The 20257-nt window shown below is 49.9% G+C and overlaps 2 protein-coding genes across 5 annotated transcripts; both read left to right on the top strand.

Annotated features, from left to right (window-relative positions):
• Window positions 1–1531: 1531 nt before the first annotated feature.
• Window positions 1532–12070, top strand: Dph1 (diphthamide biosynthesis 1). Of its 4 annotated transcripts, none has more exons than XM_003469534.4 (13): window positions 1532–1688; window positions 3518–3670; window positions 3785–3848; window positions 5714–5835; window positions 6362–6519; window positions 6673–6794; window positions 8753–8821; window positions 9163–9319; window positions 9446–9546; window positions 10389–10467; window positions 10865–11005; window positions 11182–11291; window positions 11887–12070. In XM_003469534.4, exons 1-12 carry the CDS (start codon window positions 1565–1567, stop codon window positions 11269–11271), a joined length of 1380 nt encoding a protein of 459 aa, XP_003469582.3. In that variant the 5' UTR covers window positions 1532–1564; the 3' UTR covers window positions 11272–11291; window positions 11887–12070. The 4 variants fall into 4 exon arrangements, with proteins under 4 accessions (XP_003469582.3, XP_063105721.1, XP_023420797.2 ...); XM_063249651.1 differs by having other exon boundaries at window positions 1639–1731; XM_023565029.2 differs by lacking the exons at window positions 1532–1688; window positions 3518–3670 and having other exon boundaries at window positions 3784–3848; window positions 5714–5870.
• Ovca2 (OVCA2 serine hydrolase domain containing) lies at window positions 11298–12890 on the top strand. Its single transcript, XM_005003548.4, has 2 exons — window positions 11298–11643; window positions 11887–12890. Exons 1-2 carry the CDS (start codon window positions 11460–11462, stop codon window positions 12381–12383), a joined length of 681 nt encoding a protein of 226 aa, XP_005003605.2. The 5' UTR covers window positions 11298–11459; the 3' UTR covers window positions 12384–12890.
• Window positions 12891–20257: the final 7367 nt, after the last annotated feature.

Below are 20257 nucleotides of genomic sequence, written 5' to 3'. Positions count from 1 at the left end.
CAGCCTTCTTGTCAGGTGGTAATTACTCAGACAGCTGAGTAAACCAGGAAGGGAGACCCCCATGCACAGATGGAGATACCCTCAGCCCAAGTTGAACAGCAGCCCCCACCCACTGTCCTGCACTGCCAGTCTCACATCTGCTCTTGGTGTCCAGTTCTCCTGAGCCAGGGCTGCTCTTGCAGGACAGAGGTTATGGGACAATATTGTAAGAGAAAGGGGCTTCCTCATGAATAGGTTCCACCTCTGAAAAGGATAGGCCCCAAAGGATGAAGCACGTGCTAGGGGGAAGCCACTGCTTTGTCCCAGCCAACCTCTTCCCTTTGGAACTCAAAGCTGAAGCCAGAACTAAGAGCTGCCCACTGGCTGGGTCTTGAAATTCTGATGGGGAGGTACTGGGATCCTAAAGTTCAAATCCTGCTTCCTGGAGGTCCTGAGAAGCCAGAAGAGATGTGGAATGCAGACTGGACTCTTGTCAAAGTCAGAAGGGTGGGCATTCCTGGAATTATGCTGGCCAATCCTGGTTCAAGCTGTACCTGTCCCGAGGCTGGTGGCCTGAGGAGCAGAGCACTGACCCTTTCTGCTCTTCTCCTTGGCTGCTCACTTCCAGCCTGCCTCAGCAGCATCCCTCCTCTCTGGGCAGCCTCCCAGGCAGGGCCTGTCTCTGACTGCTTGTTTTCACTTCTCTCTGCACCTTAATTAGGGGTTTCCAAGCAGGGAGGGCCTCCAGGGGAGCCTGAGGCCACAGAGTTGCCTTAAAGGGCCAGCTATGCTCACAGCACCACTGCAGAGAGGAAGATGGTGACAGGGCTGGGTGGGCAAACAGCTTTTGGATACTGCTGCTCCATGCAGCAAATTTTGAGGGTCAGTTCCATAGGTACTCTGCTCTTCAAAGGTCAAGGCTGTCTCACTGGCTGTTCTGCTTACTTTAGGCCCCAGGAAGTCTGGCCACTGATCAGGAGAAAGGCTAAGCCTGAGGGGCAGCCTAGCAGGACAAAATATGTGCAAAATTCTGAAGGTTTACACAATAGAGTCCTCAGGGTGCCCTGTCTTTCCAGAAAAGTACCCTCAGGTTCCCTGCCTTTGACAGAGCTGCAGTTTCCTTTGTGTGAACTTGTCCACCATAGCTCGAAAGTGAAAGGGCACCGGGGACACTCCAGAAATCCACACCCAGGCTCTCAACTTGCAGCTGGGTGAGTGGGTGCTGAGGAGTCCTATGAAGTAGGGAGTGTGGTCACGTGGAGTAGCTGGCACTACCCTGCTTACCAAAAGGAGAGTAAGAGTAGGGAGCAGTAGGGAGACCTTCAGAGCTTGCACAGGCTCATAAGGGTCCCTTGTTTTGGAAGTATCAGCTTTGAGCCAGGCCCGGGAAGAGGGGTGGCAGACAAGGTCGCTGGGAGAGGACAACTGCGATTGGTCGAAGACCACTAGGGATCCTAAAGAGGAACTGTCCAAGCTTTCTGGGCCGATGTAGGGGAGTACGACTGCCCCGCCCCTATCTCCTCCTTTCTGGTCTCCACCCAGAGAGAATCCCCGCCCTTCGCTGACCGATCGGCGATCGATCGCAATGTCTGCAAACTCGGCGCTCTTCAGGCGCTGTCTTTTTGTTGCCCACGTGGTCAGGCAGGCGATGGCGGCGCTGGTAGTGTCCGAGGCTGCGGAGCCGGGCAGCCGAAACGCCCCTGGCAGAGGTGGGTGCTGCAATGTTGCGGCCTCCAGACCTCGCATCTCGGGGTGAGGCCCCCAATTTAGGGACAGGGCCAGCTGCCTGTAACGGCTGAGGTGCCTTTCGACCCCCAGACCCGGAAGTCTCTGTTACTCTTTCTGGGCCGCTGTCATCAAAGCCCCGGGGACCGGTCCTTTCTTTCAAAGCCGTAGGGCACAGTTGAGAGCAGCCCCTCCTAGGAAGCTTGTAGTCCTCATGTCAGAAAACACCCCTTGACTTGGCTGGTAGACAGATACAAGAAGAGCGACGAATGAGATGGACTGGACCGGGAGGGAAGGGGCCTGGTCGGCACAGCTGAGTTTCACCGGTGTGCTCTGAGGGAATGCTTTCAGAGATGAGTGTGACTTCATTTCCCAGGCATTAACCAAGTGCCCTCTGAATGCTAGGCTTGCGCTAGAACTCGAATATAAGCCCTCCCTTCAGGATCTCAGTCTGATTATATGTAACTCTGTTACATACTGATCTAAACAGGGGATGATAGTCGCATGATAAAAGATGAGGTGACAGTGAGCTCCAGGAATTTACTGAGCAGCTAAGACCAACAGCAGCTCCCATACCCCAAACACCACAAAGGACATGGTTCTGTCAGAACAAGTTCTGTACATAGACCAAAAGGGCTGGGTTTATGGTCGAAGACTCTGAAACAACTACTGCAAAACCAAACTATGATAGCATTTAAATCTTGTTTCGGCACCCCAGCCTACCGGGCTAGTTGTCCACTGCACACCCCTCCCACACTCACTCCTCCTGTATGTGGTGGATGCAGGCATAGGTCTGGGAAGATCCTATCTATCTTGTCATAGCAGAAGTTCTGGCACATAATACAGGCTCAATAAATAGTCACTGAATACACTAATTTCTTACCCTTTCCCATTCCCAAACTGGTGCCTAAAGAAATACTGTACAGGGGCTGGGGATTTAGCTCAGCGGCATAAGCGCCTGCCTTGCAAGTGCGTGGTTTTGAGTTCGATCCCCGGTACCGATAAAAAGAAAGAAAAAGAAATAATGTACAAAGTACAAATTCTCTATGATGAATTTAACCATTCTATATATACAATGTACCAATAAAATCTGATTAGAAAAAAGAAAAGATACTGTACGGGGGATTTGAACTAAACTGTATTGTAGAAAAGAGTACAGATTAAGGACCACAGCCTTACTAAAGAGCACCAACACCTTTTCCTTTATTCAAGCATTTGTTGTTAGCACATACCCTCTATTTTTCCAGCATGAGGATAGGAGGAGCATTGGAACTAGGAATTTGTTAAATCAATTCAGTGCATGGTGTTTGTTTCCCTTTTAAATGGAGAGGAAAGAAAATATAAGAAAAAGTACAACAATTAACCAATTAGTCTGGTTCTTTATTAAGGACAGCAGTCTATTAGTACTTCTCACAGTTTTCTCCTATCTATTATCTCAACACTATCAGGTGCTCTTAGGGGTAGAGGGACATTTTCCCATATTGGTAGGACTGGCTGGACTCTTGGGTTTTCATGGACTTTTCCCAGGTCCTCTGTTATCACCTCTGCTCTCCTGAGAGAAGGGATGAATCACAACCCATCATGGCTTCTAGTCTTTGATTCCCAATAATCTTGCATTACAAAATTAGTTGTAGATTTTCTCTTAGTTTAATGGACTATTTCTCTTCCTTCAGGATTAACTCGGTGGGGAATAAAGCTGGACCAACCTCACTAACATCTGGAATCTGGCCCTTAAACTTAGTGGATTAACAGTTTAGCTGAGTCTGGCTATGTCCTAGGCTAGATACATACTCAGACTTTGTATTTGTTGTAGGTCGGGCCACTCGGGGCCGCTTGGCTAATCAGATCCCCCTTGAGATCCTGAATAACCCCCAGCTACAGGCAGCCATCCAAGCTCTACCTTCCAACTACAACTTTGAAATCCCCAAGACCATCTGGAGGATCCAGCAAGCCCAGGCCAAGAAGGGTGAGCCTTCAGACATGAAGCTGGAGAGGGGCAATGTCTGGCCCAGATATGGGCAATGTGCCTATCCAGCCTCTTCTAACTGTCTGCCTCTCTTGTCTCTGCTTTGTCTTACAGTGGCCTTGCAAATGCCAGAAGGCCTCCTCCTCTTTGCCTGTACCATTGTGGATATCTTGGAAAGGTGAGGCTAGGGGCAGTGAGAGGAAGCTGGCCAAGACATTCCCTTGCTCATAATGGCCCTCTCTGTTGCCATATTTCTTCCTTCTGGACCTCTGCCTTCACCCTTTCCTTCCCCCTTTTTTTTTTTTTTTAAACTTTTTTTTTTTAATCGGTACTAGGGATTGAACTCACGACCGCCTGCTTGCAAGGCAGGTGCTTCTGCCGCTGAGCTAAATCCCCAGCCCCCACCCTTTCCTTCCCACAACCATCCATATGTACACAAAAGGAGCAATCTGAAACAAAAATTCCAGTGTATTTGTTTTGTCTTTTTTTTTTTTTTTTTAACTTTTTATCAGTACCGGGGATCAAACTCACGACTGCCTGCTTGCAAGGCAGGTGCTTCTGCCGCTGAGCTAAATCCCCAGCCCCAAATTCCAGTGTACTGAGAAGCCTATACACCTGTACATATTTCCCCTTCCCAAGAAGATTAGGATAAGAGGAAGAAATTAGTTTCTTTTTTCAAAGCAAGGCTTAGAGCAGGTGGGAGAATCTTGGGAGGAACCTAAGCATATTCACAGTTGATCCTGAAATGGGTTGAGGTGTCTGGCTGCGAGGAGGGTGCAGCAGCAGTGATGATACTTTTTTCTCAGGTACATTTAGGGAAGTTGGGCACAGATGGCAGGGGTGAAGATGCCTAGGGAAAGGTATTTAGTCCCTCTACCCTGGCTTACTCTAAGTTTCTTTAACACAATGAGCCATCCTTGGAAGGGGGGTGAGTGTTCAGCCATCTGGAACCAGCACAGGCAGAGGGAGGGGGAATGAAGAGAGGGGAGGTCATCTCATGCTGAGCACCTCCCACTTCCCTGATGCTGCCCTGCCCCCACTCTACTCCCCCTTCCCTGTATGGCAGACCCACTTCCCAGCTCCCACCCTCTTGCCCCTTGGGGATGCTCTCTGGGGCTCAGGCCAATTTGCATACATTTTAATCTATAAAAAATTAAGTGCTCTGACTGACTCAGAGCCTGGGCTGCATTCTAAGGAGCTGAATAATCTGCTTCTGTGCAGAGCCTGATTTGGGGAAGGGGTGGAGGAAGGGGCTGCCTGGCAGCAGCTCACCTTCCACAGCCAACACACCCAAGGAGAATACAAGGAGCCCAGTCATAGAGCCAGGCTCCATGCCTCAGGTATGGGTCTTTTGTAGAAGAGCTTGGCTTCTTGCTGTGTTCATTAGCAAGTTCAAGGGGTACAGGGTCTTCCCCACCCACCCCAGTCCCCTAGTGATTCAGGCCTGGCAGCAGATCCCAAGGCAGTGTGCTGGCCAGAGCCTACTCTTCCTGACGCATGGTGTGTGGGCAGTGCCATGTGCTGTGGGGGAGCTGTGCATGGATCCCCCCATCCTGGGCACACAGGGCCTTGCCTATGGGTGGGGAGGTAGCGGGGGTCCAGGCAAGAGGGAGGCTGTATATCCATACATTTATGCCCACACATATCACAATGCCAGGGTTTGGGAGAGTAGAACCTTTGCATGTGTATACGCGCTCACTACCCTCAGTGGGATGAGTCAGGGCCTTTGAGGGTCTATGTTGGGGGCCCGCACATGCCTGCCTGAGGGCTAGGGGTTCCTCTTGCAGTCTGAGCCTGGGCTGAGGAGTCAGGGTGCTGCACAGACATCCTCATGCAGCAACTTGTTCCAGGAGTTGCTGCCAGGGCTGAGGGAGGTGGCAGCTGCACCCCTCCTACTCTGTTGGCAGAAGTGGCAGCTGCCAACCCAAGGAATTGGGAGAGGAGAGAGGAGCTGGGCCCTGAGACACCTCCACAGATTTAAGGCTCTCTCCTACCTCATTCCTCCTGTTGTTGCCCAATTGTTCCCCACTTGCACCCCTGCAGATTCACAGAGGCTGAAGTGATGGTGATGGGTGATGTGACCTATGGGGCTTGCTGTGTGGATGACTTTACTGCGAGAGCTCTGGGAGTGGACTTCTTGGTGCACTACGGCCACAGCTGTCTGGGTATGGTGGGCTGGGACCCCTGAACTGGCAAAGAGGTAGGCCACATGCTAATCTCTTTTTTTTTTTTTTCTTTTTCTATCGGTACCGGGGATCGAACTCACGACTGCCTGCTTGCAAAGCAGGTGCTTATGCCGCTGAGCTAAATCCCCAGCCCCCCACATGCTAATCTTTATGGTAGTGCCTCCTTGTCCCACTTACAAGCCTGCCACACATTTGTCAGTCTCTGGGATGGCCTTGGTTTTCCTGCTCTGCAGGTAGATCTTTGCTTTTTATTTGGTTGCCTTGGAAACTATGCTACTGTCCCAGATGTGTGTGTTTGAAAGGCTTTTAGTTGTAGAGCAAGTTGGGCCTCTGGCTGAGTGACAGAGAAGGAGCTTCTAGGGTACCTGTGACCCCCTTCCTCCCCTACTTTATTCTGCCCCCAGGCTGAAGCCACAGCCCTGGATGCTCAGAGACCAGTCAGGGGCAAGTTTTATGCTCTTCCTGCCTTCCAAAAATAGTTTCTTCAACTCTTCTTTCCCTTGAGTTCCTATGGATATCTCAGTACAAGACTTCCGGGTGCTGTACGTCTTTGTGGACATCCGGATAGACACTGCCCACCTCCTGGACTCTATCCGTTTCACCTTTCCTCCAGATAGTGCTCTTGCCCTGGTCAGCACCATTCAGTTTGTGTCAACCTTGCAGGTAAGTGAAGTGAGGATCCCTAGAATCTCATGGAGCAACCATGACCACGGTCCAGGCTGTTTCTGGATCTCCATACCAGGTGGTCTGCATTGTTCCTCTGGCCCTAGCTCCCTTCCTGAGCCACATGCTTCCCTTCCCTCATTATCCCTACAGGCAGCTTCCCAACAGCTGAAAGCTGAGTACCGTGTGAGTGTCCCACAGTGCAAGCCCTTGTCCCCCGGAGAGATTCTGGGCTGCACATCCCCCCGACTGTCCAAGGAGGTAGACGCTATTGTGTAAGTAAAAACTGGGGGCCATGTCATACAGTCATTAGAAGCATATTCTGGGCAAGAACCTCAGGTCATCATACAGGAGAGGAAACTGAGTCTAAGAAGCTCCTCACCTTGTCAAGGCTGCACCCAGGGTCACCGTGCAAGATCAGACTAAACGGGAACTAGACCTCAGTTTTCTGTCTCTCTGCAGGCTTTGTTCACCCTCAGAAGGCTGTACCTGAGGTGGAACAGGAATCAAAGGGCCTAGTGGGGAGAGGGTGAGGGTGGGACAGAAATGGTGGGAATATAATTGGAGAAGATGGATGGGTGCGCCCAGGCTGCAGCCCCATTAATTTAGCATCCAGACAACTAACAAGCAGGAGCAGCATGTCTCCTGCTGCCTAATTATTTTAGGTAATGGAAATGCTTAATGTTGTGTGAATGCAGCAGCTTCAGAGCCAACAGCTCCCCGACCCTGGACTGGGGAGGGGAGTCCCATTCCTAATAATGACAGGGAAAGAGGGAGAGGCGCTCTCTGACACAGTCCTGCCTCTGGGGCTTTGGATGCTGGTCCCATAAGCCTGCTGTACCCACATAGGTCCACATTCAGGTCTTCTGCATCCCAGGCCTGCCAGCTTTGCTCCCCAAGGGGCATTCCCCATGTGTCTATGTGTCTACAACCCTGAGCTCCTAGATGCTTCCCTTCGGGGCTTCCAGGTATATGTTGGGGCAGGGGTATCATGAGTGTTGACTATTCATAAAACAAAGTGTGATCTCCAAGAGGGAAATGGCTACCATGAGCAGATTATCTTCCATACTGTGAAGTTTCCATGGCTTGGAAAGGTACTGTTGGATAGCATCTTTTAGGGCATGCTTGGTACAGGCTGGCATCCAAGCCTGGCAGCAGACAAGTCTCAAATATAGTGTTTCACAGCTGCTTAACTTTGGGTAGGTGTCTTAACATCCATTAACCTCAACTGTATTTTCTATAAAATGAGAATATTAAAAATCAGCCATGGTGGTATACACCAGTAATCCTAGTACTCTGAGGCTAAGGCAAGAGGATTTAAAGTTTAAGGCCATCCTGCATAGTGAGACCCTGCCCCCCACCCCAAAACAAAACAGCAAAAGCAGGGGAAGCTCTCATTATCTTGGAGATTATGTGACAGGACTAGGTGAGCTGCTGAATACATGCACTTCACGTACTGAGTTCAGGCTTGGAACACAGAAGACCCAGGTCTAAGAAACAGCAGCTGCTCTTATAACTCAGTACTTGGACCCAAAAACTGGTTTGGGGAAGATTGTCCAGTGTGTACCCTGAACCCTTATTTTCAGCCTAGTGCCCCCTGAACGCTACTTTCCATGCTATATTGAGCTTGGTAAGAATCTATCCCCCATGGGGGCTGGGGATTTAGCTCAGCAGCATAAGTACCTGCCTTGCAAGCAGGCAGTCGTGAGTTCGATCCCCAGTACCGGAAAAAAGAAAAAGGAAAAAAAAAAAGATCTGTCCCCCAGCTTCCAAATTAGACGGTCTAGAGACCCAAGTGACCTTACCATGGCCTTGGCTATTCCTGTACTCTTACCCTAGAAGGCTGGGGTGAGGCAGTACTTAGGTTCTGCATTACATAATTGTGGGGAGTGGTCTCACAGGCATCCAAATCAAATGTTTCCCCCAACACCCTCAGTACTGGGGATTAAACTCAGCACCTTCACACTGAGCTATATCTCCAGGCCTTTTTTATTTTGAATAGGGTCTCACTAAGTCACCTAGGCTGGGCTTGAACCTGCAATCCTCCTGCCTTGGCCTCCCAGAGTACTGGGATTTCAGGTTTGTGCTCTTATACCTGGAAACTCCTTATCTTACATAATTGAAACCAAAGCCCCAGAATGGAAAATGAGGACTTGTCCCTATGTTTATATAGCAGCATGGGCCTCTTCTGCTGTCCCATACCATACTTAACAGCTTCTTTCCATCCTTGCAGGTATCTTGGAGATGGCCGCTTCCATTTGGAGTCTGTCATGATTGCTAACCCCAATGTCCCTGCTTACCGGTATGGGCTGGGCTGGGCTGACTTGATATTGAGGGGTAAAATTCCCTCCCTGTCAACAGATTTAGACTTCTTTAGGCTCCCAGCCACTACATGGCACCAGCCTCAAAGGTCTAAGCTCTTGAGTTCTGCATCTGGGCATTAAACCCAGGGCTACTGTTGCCCACTTACTATTCACACTGAGATCCTAAGACTTTTCTCAACTTTTGCCTGCTGCAACTATGGGACTGATCTTCCCATTGGTGCTCCTTGTACTTGTCTGGAGCCTCATTTCCTAATTACCAGCATGGGGCAAGAGTTTTAGGAACGGCTGTCACAAGTGATTTTGGCAACTTCTTTTCCAGATATGACCCCTACAGCAAAGTCCTGTCCAGAGAGCACTATGACCACCAGCACATGCAGGCTGTTCGCCAGGAAGCCATAGCCACTGCTCGCTCAGCCAAATCCTGGGGTCTTATTCTGGGAACTTTGGGCCGTCAAGGCAGTCCCAAGATCCTGGAGGTCAGAGAGTTTGGGATGGCCTCAGGAGAAGGCTGACCAAAACCCAGCTGGAAAAACCAGTTAGCTAAGGGATTTAGCTTTGGCTGATCATTGTAACCCCAGCTTAACCTTCCTCTCCATAAACAGCACCTGGAATCTCGACTTCAAACTTTGGGACTTCCCTTTGTGAGGCTTCTGCTCTCTGAGATCTTCCCCAGCAAGCTCAGCCTAGTTCCTGGGGTGGATGTGTAAGTTTTCTACCTAGCTTGATTCTAAAAGCTAGGTCCTGCTCAGCAGATCGAAGCCTGTAGTCAATGGGAATTACTTTCATGGTCATGAAATTTTAATGTTCACCAAGAATTTCCCCAGCAGGGATTACTTTTGGTCACGGGTCACTTCCTTTGTCTTTCCTTGGGCTCAGAGGCAAGGCAACATCACAGTAGTTCTGGTGAGATGAGTCTGAGGCGTGTGTGGTGCCTGCACTGTACCAGGTACTAAATTGGGTTCTGGAAATACTGACACATGTAAGCTGACTCCAGTGAAGTCAAAGGAAGCAACAGGAAAAAATAAGCAACAGTGCAGTATTTCCAAATTGTAGGAGGTGATAATCTTTACTTTAACGTTCACAAATCCTATTATTGCTGGGCTTGGTAGCACAAGCCTGTAATGCCAACACATAGGTTGCTATGAGTTTGAAGCCAGCCTGGTCTACACAGTGAGTTCAAGACTAGCATGAGCTATGTATATAGCATGGCCCTGTCTCAAAAAACAAAAACAGGGGCTGGGGATTTAGCTCAGCGGCATAAGTGCTGCCTTGCAAGCAGGCAGTCATGAGTTTGATCCCTGGGACTGATAAAAAAGGAAAAAGACAAAAAAAAAAAAAAAAAAAAAAAAACCAGGGGCTGGGAATTTAGCTCAGCGGCATTAAGCACCTGCCTCGAAAGTGTGTGGTCATAAATTTGATCCCTAGTACCGGTAAAAAAAAAAATTTTTTTTAATGGATATGTTAGGGGTTCTGTTTTGTTCTTTGGCATGCTGCCTAGGAGCAGGGAGACCCCTGTTTCAGGTCTGATCAGGCTTCTCTTCCCAGGTGGGTGCAGGTGGCATGTCCTCGCCTCTCCATTGATTGGGGTACAGCTTTCCCCAAGCCACTGCTGACACCCTATGAGGTAACATCAAGTTTTGAAAATCCGTGGGAGAATAGGCTCTGTACCTCATTCTATCAATGAACTGCGCTGAGGCCAGGGATTTAGCTCAGTGGCTTAAGTGCTTGCCTGATAAACGCAAGGTCATGAGTTCGATCCCTGGTACCAAAAAGAAGGCTCTGAGGTGGAATGAGGTGGATAGCTCACAGGTCCTGACTTCAGACAGTCTTGAATTCCTTAGCTGAGCCACTTTCTTGCTGTGTGTGGCCTTATGCAAATTGCTCAATCTGTCTGAGCCTCACATCTCCTTTCTGCAGTATGGGGATAATATACCTTTCATAGGCCATTGTAAGGATTAAATTCAATAATCCAGGCTCAAGAAAATGTTGACAAATATTGCTGTCCGGTTTTCCTACACTAGGCAGCTGTGGTCTTGAGGGACATTTCCTGGCAGGATCCCTACCCCATGGACTTTTACGCCGGCAGCTCCTTGGGGCCGTGGACAGTGAACCACGGGCGCGACCGAACCCCCCACGGCCCTGCCAGAGCCGAACTGGGAAAGGTAGCTCGGGCTTCAAGGAGGGAGGAAGGAAGGGCAGCCCATGGGCGCGGCCCTGGCGTTCGCCGTCTCCTTGGCGACATATGAGCCGAGGCCGCCGCTCTGCGGCCGCAACAGGAAATGCACTGAAGTAAACAGGCGGTCGCAGAAGCCGGGCTGACACAAATCTACGACCTCAGGTGCAGGAGGGATCCATGCGCCCCTCTCCAGGCGCGGCTTGCAAGAGCTGCAGCTGCAGAGACGATAAAGTGATGCCGTCGGCTCCTTGAAGACCCGCCCTGGGTCCCAGGTAGGAGTCTCCCATTGCCAGGTTTCCTCTGCTTTGGCCCAACCCCGCCCTCTGCATTGTGGAGTCCCGCCTTCAAGGCGGTGCGGGCGTTGGCCCCGCCCCTCGCTGTCCTACTTCCGCTCCGGGAGGCGCCGCTTCCGGTGCCTCTGAAGCCCGCTGCCCGACAACATGGCTGCGCGGCGGCCCCTGCGGGTCTTGTGTCTGGCGGGTTTCCGGCAGAGTGAACGTGGGTTCCGCGAGAAGACTGGCGCTTTGAGGAAGGCGTTGCGGGGGCGCGCGGAGCTCGTGTGTCTCAGTGGTCCCCACCCAGTCCCTGATGCGGCGGGCCCAGAGGGCACCGCGCCAAACTCCGGTGAGAGGAGCCCTGCCCTTGCCTCGTCCATTTACATCCTCTCAAAGCCCCGCCCTCCCTTTTCTTCCCTCCTTGTCTGCGGCGCGAACTCTGGCCTTGAGCTCCCAGGCTTCCGTTTTCATCAGTCTCTGGTCCCTGCTAAGCCTCTCATTCCCGCCTCGTTTTCTCCAGTCTCTTCCCTGTGTTCCCTCTGTTTCCTCCGTTTCCCTTGCCCTGTTTCCATCCTTTTCCATTTGCCTGTAGGGACCTGCCCTCCGGAGGAGCAGCCCCGAGGCTGGTGGTTTTCGGAGGAGGCAGACATTTTCAACGCTCTGGAAGAGCCTACGGTGTGCAGGGGCCTGGAGCAAGCCCTGGGAACGGTGGCACAGGCACTGGACAAGTTGGGGCCTTTTGATGGACTCCTTGGCTTCAGCCAGGGGGCTGCACTAGCAGCCCTTGTGTGTGCCCTGGGCCAGGCTGGTGATCTTCGATTTCCCTTGCCTCGATTTATCATCCTTATCTCTGGTTTCTGTCCCCGAGGGCTTGGCCTCAAAGAACCTATTATGCACAACCCATTGTCACTGCCTTCGCTGCATGTTTTTGGGGATACTGACCGAGTCATCCCCTCTCAGGAGAGTATGCAGCTGGCCAGCCGATTCCCAGGAGCCATTACGCTAGCCCACTCTGGTGGCCACTTCGTTCCAGCTGGTGCACCCCAGCGCCAGGCCTACCTCAAGTTCTTGGACCAGTTTGCTGAGTAAGAGACCAACAAATGCCTCTGCCATTGCATCCATCCACCTTGGGACAGCTTCTGTGATGTATGACTTCCCTGTCTCTGAGCACCTTGGAGCTCCCCTGAGACCTCTGCTGCTGCACTGACATGCTTTGCCTCGAAACTAAGAAGACAACTATCCATTCTAAGGACTACATGATATGGCCCATACTCTACACTGGAGAAAAACAAAGTAGGAAGCCATATGGATTTTGGTTTCTGATACTCAAACATGAAAAAGGATAGGTGTGGTAACATGCCTTTAATACCAGCACTCTGGGAGGCTGAGACAGGAGGATCACTGTGAGCCTTGAACTACTTAACGATAGCGTCTCAGAACAACAACAAAAGAAAAAAAAAAAGAGAACCTTGGGTGAGGGTGGGTATTCTGGCAAGAACTGGCATCACTGAGTGCCAGTGAAGTTGTAATTTGCATTTTAAATATCTTTGTATTCTCTGGTACACCCTGAAAAAAAAAAAACATTTTGAAATGTAAGACTGGTTTCCTGGCCATTCGCAGCCCCTTGGCCAGTACCAAGCCAGGAGGTACTTGCAGTTATGAGTTTCCAGGACAAACTGGTGTGTGTGTGGGTTCACAGTTTTGATGGAAGTCTTAGGAAATTGAGAGCCAGACATGGTGTGCTCACCTGCAATCCCAGCACTTGGGAGGCTGAGGCAGGAGGATCCCTGAGAGTTTAAGGCTAACATGGGCTTCATAGAGAGTTCAGGTTCAGCCTGAACTGTGTAGTGAGACCCTGTCTCAGAAAAAAAGGAACTGAAAGAATTGGTGGCCAAATCAAAGAATTTACATCTGAGTTTGGAGGAAGCGATCATCAGGCAAGACTGCCCGGCTTCCTCCATCTTGATCCTTGAGTTTTATTTGGGTCTTCCCAACTCCCTGCCCTGCTTCTGTTTTCTCCTTCATGGCTGTGCTACCCCTCTGAACTGTGAACTTGAAGGGTAGGATGTTGCCAGACCTTGAGCAGAGGCCAAAGTGTACTGAATAAACTGCCTCTTCCATGGCTTAACCTCAGCTGCAGGGTTTGTGAGATAGATAAGTGCTATTTATAATTAATAGTGTAATTAACATTGGCAGAGCCAGGCTGGGTGGTGCACAGCTGTAATCCCAGCACTTGGGAGATAGGCAGGAGGATTGCTGTGAATTCAAGGCCAGCCTGAGCTACCAGGCAAGACCCTATCTCATTTAAAAAAAAAAAAGATGCAGTACATCCCCTGCATTTGTAATCCAGCTGTTCTTGGAGAGCAGTTAGTCCTAGGTTTTTTTTTTGTTTTTTTTTTTTTTACCGGTACCAGGGGTCGAACTCATGACCACATGCTTGCAAGGCAGGCGCTTATGCCGCTGAGCTAAATCCCCAGCCCCTAGTCCTAGGTATTTTAAAGATTCTCCATTTTGAATCAGGTGTGGTGGCATATGCCTGTGATCTTAGCACACAGGAAGCTGAGGAGAACAGCTGTGAATTCAAGGCCAACCTGGGCTACATAGTTAAAGGCCAGCCAACTACAGTGTTCCCAGGGAGCTTAATAATTGAGTAGGAATAAAACAAAATAATGGAGTGGAAATTGGAAAATATAGCACAAGTACTCCCACCCATCCTGATAATCACACATCCTCACCCAAAGTTCTGGGTTCCTCACTACAGGTGTCAAAGATAAAAATGAATTACTTGCTGGATTTATTGGGTCTAAAATGTTTATAACAGAAATCATGTATTAGGGGAGTGGGCACTGGTGCCTTTGCCTTGCTGTTGTTTTAAAGGAATTGCTTTGGCTTCCTTTAAAAGGAGATGAAAACAGTTTGATTTATACTTGTAGACCCATTGGATTTGGCTCACTGGAATTGCTGGCTTTTCTGTTAATTGTATACACACATAGGAGTCACATACCCTTCTGGCAATCATAGACTCCCTCTTTAGTTAGTTTCTAAGAGAGAAGGATCATGATTTGGGAATTTTTTGAGGATTAAAGGAGAGAAAAGATCGGAAATACATTTTAAATCGGGGATTAAAGTTAAGAGGGGAAGAGAGGTGGATAGGGCAGGCCAGTATTAGATGGAGCAGAAGTCTTCATGGTTGAGTGAGAATTCCTCTTGAGAATCAGACTGTCCAATTTGGTGGGCAGACCACATTGTCCACTGGCTTCCCACAGCTGAGGTAGGTCATCTACCATCATGCTTTTCAGAGATGAGGGACTCTGGCGTGTTGGACCCTTCCTGCTACCTAGGCATGGAATCCATGGAACACTCATATCATGAGTACCTGTTAAGCACTGGATTCCTAGACCTACTGTCAGAATTTTGCTGAGTCAAGAATCTGCATCTTAAACTGGGTGTGGTGGCTTGAGTCTGTAATCCCAGCATTTGGGAGGCTGAGGTGGGAGGATTGTTGTGAGTTCAAGACCAGCCTGGGCTACAAAAGGGATCTCAAGACCAGCCTGAACTGCATGGTGAGACCCCGTCTCAAAACACACACACACAAATAATGCATCTTGACCAAACTGCCCTGGTCATTCCTAATCCAGGGAATCCCAAACCACTACTTAGCAGTTAGAATAAAAATCACAGCCAGGCCAGGAATTTAGCTCAGTGGCATAAGCGCATGCCTGGCAAGCTCAAGGTTGTGAGTTCAATCCCCAGTACAAAAGAAAAAAAAAAATCACCACCAGATGTGGCCCATGCCTGTAATTCTAGCACTTGGGAGACAAGAGGATTGCTATGAGTTCAAAGCCAGCCTGAACTGCATAGTGAGACCCTGTTTGAAAAAGAAAGTCTCTAACATGTGTTACTAGAGGAATAAAAAGCTCCTAACAGGATTCTTACACAGTCTGGGGGAGGGGAAATGTCCCCCAGAAAACTCAATCTAACATTTTCAATTTATAGCTAAGGCCAATGAGGTCCAGAGAATAGAAATAACGTCTAGTATACTATGGCAGACAAACACTCTTAATATGCTGGATGTGGTGGTGCATTCCTATAATCCCAGTACTCAGGAGGCTGAGGCAGGAAGACCATTGCAAGTTCAAGACCAGTCTGGGCTGTAAAGTGAGACCAAGGCCAGCCTGAGCTGCACAGTGAGATACTCTCAAAAAAACAGTATCTCCATTTTTGTGTTTTCTTTTTTGTTTTGAGGTCTTGCTATTTAGTCCAGACTAGTTTTGAAATTCACTATGTGCTGTGTGTGGTGGTGCATGCCTGTAACCCCAGTATTTGGGGGACTCAGATACAAGGATTACTGTGAGTTCAAGGCCAACCTGGGCTACAAGGCATATTCAAAATTGCCTCAAAAAAAAAAAAAAAAAAAAAAAAGGAAAAACAAACTCACTATGTAGTTTGGGCTGGCTTAGAACTAACTCTCCTGCCTTAGTCTTCCAAGTGCTGGAATTTACAGATGTGGGCCACCATAACTATGCCTAGTTTGCTGTTTTTGTTTTCTTTTTGTGGTACTGGGGTTGACTGTAGGGCTTTGAACTGAATTATATTCAAGGCTGTGCCCATTTTTTTTTTTTTTTTCAATTTTGAGACAAGATCTCACTAAGGTGTCCAGTCTGGCCTTAAACTTGTAATCCTTCTGCCTCAGTCTTCCAGGTGGCTGGGATTATAGGTGTGCACCTCTGGGTCTGGTTTACTTTTATTTTTAGGCCTGGAGTTCCATAAGCACTCTACCACTGAGTTGTACTCCCAACCCCCTTTATTGCTTGAGTCACACGTATCTCTCCCCTGTCCCTCTTTTCCTAGAGACTCTCAACAGCATTTGTGCAGCCCTCAACCCAGCCTCCTTCAGGTAGCTTAGTAACTTTTTTTGGTTTAGGAATCGAACTCAGGACCTTGTACTTGGCAGGCAAGCACTTATGCCACTTAGCTATATCCCCAGCATGCCTAGTAACTTTTCTCTCTTCCTTCCTTTTTTCCTCCCTTTCTTCCCTTAGCCCTTAGCTACAGGGAGCTTAATCACTTTACTTCCTTCTTCTTTCCCCTTCCCACTTCCCTTCCCTTCCTTAACCCTTGGCTATAGTATCCCCCAAGAAGCTTAATAGTCAATCTATCTTCTCTTCCTTTCTTTTCTTCCCTTTTTTGCCTCCATTCCCCCCCCCCTTTTTTTTCCCTTCCTGAGGTGAAGTCTCACTGTGTTGCTAAGGCTGGCCTCAAATTCCAGGACTTAATGAATCCTCCTGCTTCAGCCTCTTGTATACCTGGCTCTATGGGTACATGCCACATGCCCCAGTTTTAGTCACTGTGTTTTGTCGGCTGCACTCACTACTGGGGTTGCATACCTGTGGTGGCCTCAGCTCCTCAATCCTTACAGTGTGTTATGGATAGGGGAGACACCCTGAATGAGTTCCAAGATGGCAAACAACTCAGCACCCAGTAGTCAGCCCTCTGGTTCTGGCCCCTCTGATCACATTCTTCAGATGGGTTCAAACTGCAAGAGACTGTCTTCAGAACGTTCCTTTTTTTTTTAAATTTTTTTTTTTGTCTTTTTCCTTTTTATCGGTACCGGGGATCGAACTCACGACTGCCTGCTTTCAAGGCAGACGCTTATGCCACTGAGCTAAATCCCCAGCCCTTCAGAACATTCCTACCGTCTCTCTACTTCTCACTACACCTTGGTGTAGGAGGCAATCAGGGCAGCTCCCCTTGAATGCAAAACAATTGCTTCAGCATTACTTAAACCAAACCCTGTCTCCATGTACTGTTATATACAGAGCTGGCTGTGCTGTTTCCTTCTGCCTTCAATTGGCTCTAAGCAATGCAGATAAGGCTGGCAAAGGTACTAATATATAATCCTTGAAGCCAGCTGACATTTTCCTGTTTCCTTACACCATGTTCCCTATAAATGGTAGAGCACAGTGGGATGGTAGAGCCACATAGCTCCAGGAATGTCAACTGGGTTTGAGACACAAGATAAGAGGCTATAACTTAAAAGTGTACATATCGGGGCTGGGGATTTAGCTCAGCGGCATAAGCGCCTGCCTTGCAGGCAGTCGTGAGTTCAATTCCTGGTACCAATAAAAAGGAAAAAGACAAAAAAGTGTACATATCAGAAACTGAAGCAATAGCCTCCTAAATCATCTACATACTACCTCAATCAAGTTATGCAAATTGGGCTTTCTGCATACCCTCCTCCCTGCATACTGCAGGGAAGTTTGCTCTCCACTGGCCAGCTCAGCTCATGTTGCTCATGTAATTCCCACCAATCTCACTGTCACTCATCCTTGAGCCACTCCCTTCTTAACGAAATAATAAATTCTGGGTGAGGCTTTGGATCAAGGCTTTTGCTCCGTGTATCCTCACTTGGCTGCCCATTGCTTTGAATATGTCTCAGTGTCTTTTATTCTTACCGTGGGTTGCACTAGAGGTTGTAGATTGTAAATAACTCTAGGATTCCAATACCATTTCCATTAGATTACTAATACAAAATTTCTCAAGCCATGAGAACGAGAAAAGGGATTACAATAGTTGGATCCCTATAGCTCTGAGAAGAGAGCACCTTAACAAAGGGGCCTTTATCATCCCCAGTTCCAGAGCACCTGCACAGGTAGGTGTCCACTCCTTTCTAACTGAGTGCCCAGAGCTGAAAGCCCCTCTTAGTCCACTCCCTTGTGAACACAGAAGCCCAATAGAATACTTAAGACTGAAACAGAGCTGGGGGAGCTCAGTGGTAGAGCACTTGCCTAGCACATAGGAGGGCTTGGGTTCAGCACTGTAGGGGTGGGGTGAGTGGGGAGAAAAGCTAGCGTTCTGCTGTTTTCAAAGATTTTCAGTTCCAGGGCTGTGGGGTGAGGTGGCTCGGTGGTCAAGCACCTGCTTAGCCTGTGTGAGGGCTTGAGTTAATTTCCATCACTATGCAACAAAACAAACAAAAGCCACCTGATTTTCACTTCCTATTTGATCCTCACAATGCACCTGTGTATTATTACCTGTTTTACAGAGGGGTGAGAAATAGAATACAACTTAACCACCCCTGGATAATGAACCCAGATCAGACCGGCTTTCCTAGACACTATTCCCGTCTGCACACACTAGAGTGCACCCACAAATGTCCACTGGAATCCAGGATAAAACACATTTTAATCTAAGGCCTCATGATTCTGGGTGTGGAGTGGAGCAGTGAAGTACTGATTAGCGTGGAAACTAGCACCACCTTTCTTTCAAGGAATTTAGGTAAAAAATGTGTGGAGGTAAAGTTGGATTTATGGTCCCTTGTGAAGTCCTGCATCTGATATCCACAGCTAGCCTCTGCAGTGAGTGATGCTAGCAATGACAGGTGACATACACAGTTTTTGAAGCCGTCACTGCTCACACTTCTTTGGCACAACAGGATTTCATCTTTTTTTTTGTCTTTTTCCTTTTTATCAGTACCAGGGATCGAACTCACGACTGCCTGCCTGCAAGGCAGGCACTTATGATGCTGAGCTAAATCCCCAGCCCCAACAGGATTTCATCTTACGTGGTAATCTTTTTAGGGAAAACTTGGGACAGTCTCAAATTGGAATTCAGCACCTAGAGATAGATGGATGGGACACTCATAGGTTCATACAGTGTGCCAGGGAACAGGTAAATTTTACTAGGCTGCCAACTTAGGGATCCTTCTGGAGTTGGGAAAGAGCGAGGGAACCTCTGCCAGGAACGGATTCAAGGGTTTACCTCTGCCTGCTCAACTCCTGGTTTCGGTAAGAACGGTGTGGCATATTTAAGAAAACTTTCCTGTCTATCCTCTTCAGTCCCCAAGAGGCAAAGAACATTCTTCCAGGTTTTGTGGCCCAGCAGCCTCCTTCCCAGGAGCAGCAAAGAAATCTATCCCAGAACGACCCCAATTCCCTTGCCCTTCCTGGGCAGTGATAAAGTCTTCAGCTGAGCGGACAGGACAGTCACTGAGCTGACAAATGCACACTCCCCTTCTGTCCCTGGGGCCCTGCAGCCAGACCTGGCAGGGCCCGCCTCTGTCTCCCTGTGCACCCCTCTCGCCACCCCTGTGAACACAATGGATCTTGACTCGTAGCTCCCGCCGCCTCCTGCTCCGCGTTTCCCCAACCCCCGGCTGGAAGGATGCGGCGTGGTGCGGCGCGTGGGCGTGCTGCGGGGCGACCATGGCTGTAGACTGTTACCTCCGGTTCCCACAGTAACAATCGAAAGCCACGGTTGCCCTGGAGACGCGGGGGCGGGGCGCGCGCCGCTGACGGCACCGCAGCGGCTCTGGGCAGGCTGACGTCAGCACCGCGGGGCAGCGGGGCGGCGGCGCGGGCGGCAGACTGCGCGCGTGGCGCGGGGGCTGTGCAAGTGTCGTGTGGGTCAGCCGCCCCTAGCTACACCTGGGGACCGGGAACAACGACCGGATGGTGGCGCCCGCGCTGGATCAGCACCGCGGACAGCGGCTGTGCGGGTGGAGAGCTCTGGGTCGCCAGACCCGGGGCAGACAGCGGGGCCCGGGGCGCGGCGGGCTGTCGGGTCTGTGGTCCTGGGGCGGGGCCAGGCGTCGGTGGCCGTGACTGGAGACTGTTACTGAGGGCGGCCCGGGCAGTAAGCAGTCTAGAGCCAAGGTGCCGGCGCGCTGCCCGAGAGGGGTTGGCCCCTCTGCCTGCGGCTGGAGGCGCTGCTGCTCCTCCTTTCCCACGTCCCCCACCTTTCGTGGTCCCAGAGCTCACGGACAAACACGCGACCCTTGACGTCAGAGTTCTGTGACGTCAAAGATGTCCCCGCAGGGAGGCATTTCCGGCGGGGGCGGGGCGGCCTGGCCCCGGCCCCGCCCCCACCTGGTCCTGAGAGGACAGCTCCGAGCGTAGAGGCGGGAAGTCCCGGGCGCCGCGGGGCCAGCCTGACGGGATGGGACGGGACGGGACTGGACGCAG

The sequence above is a fragment of the Cavia porcellus genome, unplaced genomic scaffold (assembly GCF_034190915.1).
Source record: "Cavia porcellus strain 051 isolate PalLab524CR breed Dunkin Hartley unplaced genomic scaffold, mCavPor4.1 scaffold_6, whole genome shotgun sequence".
In the NCBI taxonomy this organism is placed as follows: Eukaryota; Metazoa; Chordata; class Mammalia; order Rodentia; family Caviidae; genus Cavia; species Cavia porcellus.
The sequence above is the reverse complement of the archived record's forward strand: the minus strand, read 5'-3'. Positions and strand labels throughout refer to the sequence as shown.